The 5,588-nt window shown below is 53.2% G+C and overlaps 1 protein-coding gene across 1 annotated transcript in view; it reads left to right on the plus strand.

The window, feature by feature from the left end:
• The window catches only part of LOC123522487 (SH3 and multiple ankyrin repeat domains protein 3-like), a 42,356-nt gene that overhangs the window by 24,202 nt on the left and 12,566 nt on the right, over window positions 1-5,588 (plus strand). Inside the window, exons 2-3 of the mRNA XM_045297136.1 lie at window positions 146-217; window positions 5,135-5,243. Of these exons, the coding sequence (XP_045153071.1) occupies window positions 146-217; window positions 5,135-5,243 (181 nt within the window). The remainder of the gene's footprint in view (window positions 1-145; window positions 218-5,134; window positions 5,244-5,588) is intronic.

Here is a 5,588-nt window from a genome sequence, read left to right on the forward strand (position 1 = left end):
GTGTGTGAGTGTGTGTGAGTGTGTGTGTGTGTGTGTGTCAGACACTGACCATAGAGTCCATCTTCAGGGAGATGCTAACTCCCCCCCAACAGCCATGTGAATTATTTACTTGTTTGTTTGTTTTTCTTTTCTATTTCTGTGCCAGTTCCGGTACAAGAAGCGGGTATATAAACAAGCCAATCTCGACGAGAGACAGTTGACCAAGCTTCACACAAAGGTAGGTGGGGGGAGTGCTGAGCTGGGGTGTCCACTCTCGGCAGAGTGTCTTCTGTCCTGCAAGGCTCTTGGGGCGAAGAGCTCTTCTTCCACCAAGCAGAAATTGAGCACCGGTAGTGCCCTGAGTCCCTGGCACAACCCTTCCTATGCTTAGCTGCTCACTGAAAGGTGGGTGGTTTGAATCCACCCAGACAAGCCTCCCAAGGCAGGCCTGGTGGTCCACTGGTGAAAAATTGGCCACTGACATAGAAGCCCCTGTGGCGGCATAGTGGTTGTGCATTGGGCTGCTAACTGCAAGATCAGCAGTTCAAAACCACCATAGGCTCTTTGGGAGAAAGAGGAGGCTTTCTTCGACCATAACAGCCAGCAATCTTAGAAATTCACAGGGGCAGCTCTACCCTGTCCCATAGGGCCTCTCTGAATCAGCTTTGGCCTGATGGCAATGACAAAGTCCCGTGGGACCCAATTCTGCGTGGACACACTTGGGGGGGGGGGTGCCACCAAGAGTCACAATCAAGTGGATGACAGCTGCTTGTTTTTTAGTTGAGTTGTTATGCCCGTGAAGGAGCCCTGTGATGTAGCGGGCTATGCATTAGGCTATGAACCAGAAAGTCAGCAGTTCAAAACCAGCAGCCACTCTTTGGGAGAAAGATGAGGCTTTCGACTCCTCCAGAGTTGCAGTCTGGGGAACCCAGGGGGTCAGTTCTACCTTGTCCCATAGGCTTGGTCGCTGTGAGATGGAACCGGTGTGAATGCAGTGATTTTGGTATGTCAGTGGAGGACAGCATGTTGGTACTTTTTTTTTCTCTTGCATCTGTACAAAGTTGATGACTACTGCAAAAGTGCTGGTTACCTAAAATTACACCAAGGTGAGCGTGCAAGTGACACCTGAGGGAGTAAAGAAGAGAGGTGTGTTAGTCTGGGTGGGCTAGAAACAAATTCATAGACACTCACATGTGTATAAGAAAGAGCTTTATATAAAGAGCAATTGTACATTAAGAAAACATCCCAGCACAGTCCAGATCAAGTCCATAAGTCTGATATTAGCCCATATGTCCGATACCAATCTATAAAGTCCTCTTCAGACCCATGCAACACATGCAATGACTCCGACTGCAGGATGATCACAGGCCGGTGGGTGGGAAGTCTTGTGGATCCAGTGGCTGGCAGGGGTCTTCATGTGGTTCCTTCAGGTTCAAAACTCTGACTGCCTCAGGGGAGCTTCAAGTGGCTTCTCAGAAATGCCTTTCAGGGAGTGAGTCTGCAAGCTATTTACCTCTTTGCCCTCCAATCAAACTGCTGCCTTATTGACAGGGTTAAATTCCACCCCTCACTCTTGATCCCCAAATTGACAACAGATTATGTTACTACCACAGGAGGCTAACAGAAAGGACCTTGCTTGTGGTACCTGGAGTGCTGGTGTTTGTCTGCACATACTGTGTCTTGTCTGTATCTGTGCACACCTGTACATATGTGTACATACTTGGTGTGCCTTTGCACACCTGTGTGTACCTGCACACACCTGTGTATACCTGTGCACACCTGTATGCACATGTGTATACCTGTACATAACAATGCATACTGTGTTAGTCTGGGTACTTTAGAGAAAGAAATCCACAGAAACTCATGTATGAGAGAGAGAGTTTTATATAAAGGGTAAGTGCATATCAAGGAAACATTTCAACCCAGTGCTGCCCAAGCCCACAAGTCCAACATTAACCCATATGTCTAACACCAATCCACAAAGTCCTCCTCCATCTCACAAAATACACATTATGAGGCCGACTGCAGGAGGAAAGCCGAATCAGTGAGTGTGTAAGCATCTCAGTGCTGCCAGGGGTCTCCACACGGCTGCTCTAGCACCCAGGGCTGCGTCGGGGTAGGTCCACGTAGCTTCTCCTTGGGTATGTCTTGCAGGAAGTGAGCCTTACTAGCAGAAGCAGGGAACTGGCTAAGGCAGCTGCACCCTTGTCTGATCATCATAAAGCAAGAGACCTGAGAACTAGAAAGGCGAGGCTCACTGAGCCATTTATTCCCACGCCCTTCAATTAACCCCATATGTGTTTATCAGCCAGGTTGGCACAATAAATTAACTACCTCACATACTATGTGTACCTGTGCATATAGTATACTTATGCACACCTGTGTGTACCTGTGAACACCTATGTGTACCTTTTGCCCACTTGCATATACCTGCGCACACCTCCTATGCGTATCTGTGCACCCTATGTGTCCCTGAACCCACCTGTCTGTACCTGCATACACCTGTGCACACCTGTGCTCCTAGCATGTGTCCAGCTGGGCAAACGTCACAGGCAGCGTGGGGCCTGCAGGTCTCCATCAGTGAGGCGCTGTGCATGTAGAGGACGTTCCCATCGTGGGCCCCAGTCCAGCGCGTGTGCTTTTAGCTCAGAAGACACCAATAGCACATCTTCATAACACAGGGGGAGTGTGAATCAGAGAGGAATCCTCGATGTCCCCAGGAACACTCACCTAGAGAGAGCCCAGGGAGAGCTTTCCTCTACCCTGCACCCTCTAGTTCTTGTGTTACTCCCTTTACATCCGGATGGGTCCCTGGGCTCTCCTGGTGCCCAGGGCGTTCTCATGGGTTCTCATGGCCCTGTGTCTAGTCTTAGTCCCAGGTGCACATGCCCAACCCCCTCCAGCTCCTGGCCTCTGCCACTCTGCCACACTGCTAGCAAACACAGGAGGGGTTCCCTCCCGCCAGCACACGGCCTCTGTTGCACCATCCCTTGCAAATAGCCCTGAGATCCAACCGCAGCTCCCTTTGGGTCTGTGTGAACTCAAGGGCCCTGGGCAGCATGGAGACGTTTGGGCAGAACTCCCAGCTGCACTGAGCTGCTGTCAGAGAGGCGGGCATTGTGGGGAAGGTCGGGCCAGGGGAGGCAGTGGGCCTCGCCTGGTGGGGGTGTCCTGGGTGCAGCAGGCAGCCCAGGCTGAACGGGCAGGACGCTGGCAGTGCTCTCGTGGCTGACGGTGGTCAGAGCATGGGCAGGGTTTCTCTGGGCTCTGGGCTGTGTTGTGTCCTGGAGGGATGCCTGCGCTGACAATTCCCTCCAGGACTGGGCTGTCTCTGTTGTTTTCCGGGGCAGCATTAGCCCAGGCTGTGAGAGGAAATTCACAACCAAGTGAGCAAGCCCCCAGGGGCTTGATGAGCATGCCATAATGCCATGCCACCTGAAGACCAAGAGGACCAGACACTCAGGAGGCTAGCGCTTCCCGCGAGAGCCGACACAGAAAAAGAGCCTTCCCCTCGAACTGGTGCGCTCAGCTGCCTAGGCGGTGAGAAAATAGATTTTAGTTTGTGAAGACCACCCCCTTGTGGTACTTCTGTTGTAGCAGCGCTGGATCACAACACCCCACCTTCAAGGCTGAGTGGCCGGGGAGAACACGGTTGATTTTGCGTTGAGCTCCACAGTGATCAGGCGCTGCCTCTGCCCGTGTGGCCGTGGGGCTGAGTGGGGGTGGAGCCATTGGAATGAGCAGCCCCCTCATTGGAGAGATGGGCCATGCTTCCCTGGGACAGAGCAGAACGTCCCACAGGGTCCCCTCTGCTGGACTCTTCCGCACGTCACCAGGTCTTTGTCCCGAGGGGTGGTTGTGAGTGGGTTCAAACCACTGGCCTTTCAGTTAGCAGTCAAGCACTTAACCACGGTGCCACCAGCTTTATCAATGCTCTGAAAACCCACAAACTGAGTCCACCAGCCAGTACTAGCTCCTATGGGCCCTGTGGGACGCTAACTGTCCCAGCTGGCACCCCAGGGTGTAATCCCTGGATAGGGGTTGGCTGCTCACTATAAGTTGAGAGTTCAAGCCCGCCAGCTGCTCCCATGGAGAAAGATGAGGCTGCATGTCCCTGTAAACATGGAGTCTCTGAAACTCTATGAAGACAAGGTTGCCATGAGTTGAAATAGATCCATAGCAGTGCGTTCTAAACTTTTTTATTTTTAAACTTTATATCAGCAGAGTGCTGCCCCTTTCTCCCTCAGAGCAGGGGAGGAGGGATGTTCTAACCCCTGGCCTTGCGCTTAGCAGCCAAGCACTTGCTGCTGTACCACCAGGGCACCTCTTTTAGAGGTGAAGTCCCAAATCACCCACTGATGCTGGGTTCCTGAGCCTGCAGTCTTTACAGGAACACACAGCCTCGTTGTGCTACCGTGGAGCGGCTGGTGGGTTTGAACTGCCGAAATAGGTGTTAGCAACCCTAAACATAGCTGACATTTCAACCCAAACTCTCTCACTGCTAGAGAGTCGATTCCAACTCACAGCCATCACACAGGACAGAGTAGAGCTTCTCCTGTGGGGGTCTAAGGCTGACGGTCAATCTTTATCGGGACAGTGAGCCTCATCTTCCTCAGAGGAATGGCTCATAGCTTCCTGGCTCATCGTGTGCCTCACCGGGACTCCTGAGCCGACATTTCAAAGCCAAAATCTCCAAACTTGGCGCCATCAAGTGGAAACTCCGCCGGTCTCCCTAGGAGTAGTGGATGGTTTTGAACTGCTGACCTCGATGGTTAGCAGTCCAACATGTAACCACTTTGCCACCAGCTGAGGTTAGCCACGGACACTGGTGCCACGTCTCCCCCACAGATGTGGGTCAGACATTCTCCTAAGCCCTTCTGGGGCTGTGGCAGCTGTAGTTCCGGGCCAAGGCAGTGGGCGGTGCAGGGTTTGAAGTTCACACACAAGGAGAACTGATTGAGCTCAAATCATCGCCTCTCCACCCTTGGCCTGGGGGCTTCCAGCCATAGGAACCGGGGGCCCAGCAGATGGGGGAGGGGTCCTCACTAGTGCAGCCCAAGGGAGACAGGCCAGAGCACACCCAGGCTGTCACCATCCAGGGCCTGGCACCCTCCAGGCATTGCAGGTGTAACTGTCATCCCACGCTTCCCTTCAGACCAACCTGAGGAAGTTCATGGACCAGATCCAGCATGGCTCAGTGGACAAGGTCGTCAAGATGCTGGATCGCGGCCTGGACCCCAATTTCCATGACCTGGAGACCGGAGGTGGGTGTCTGGACCCGGGGTTGGTTTGGGGTTGCAATTCTGTCATTCCTATTGGGCTGCTAACTGCGAGGTCAACAGTTTGAAACCACCAGCTGCCCCTGGGGAGAGTGAGGAGGCTTTCTGCTCCTGTAAAGAGTTACAGTTTCAGAAACCCACCGGGGTGTTTCTACCCCTCCTGGAGGGTCTCTGTGAGTCAGCGCCCACTCGGTGGTGGGCGTTTGGTTGCACTGGGCCTTAGGACAGCTCCCTGGCTGCTCTGTTCGTGAGTTCTGGACGAGGGGGTCGGGGACTGCGCCTCTGAGTTGGGGCCCAGGTCCTTGACGTTTGAGGGAATGAACCTGCATG

The sequence above is a fragment of the Echinops telfairi genome, unplaced genomic scaffold (genome assembly GCF_000313985.2).
Source record: "Echinops telfairi isolate 266 unplaced genomic scaffold, ASM31398v2 ScPeMD7_7417;HRSCAF=8455, whole genome shotgun sequence".
Classification (NCBI taxonomy): domain Eukaryota; kingdom Metazoa; phylum Chordata; class Mammalia; order Afrosoricida; family Tenrecidae; genus Echinops; species Echinops telfairi.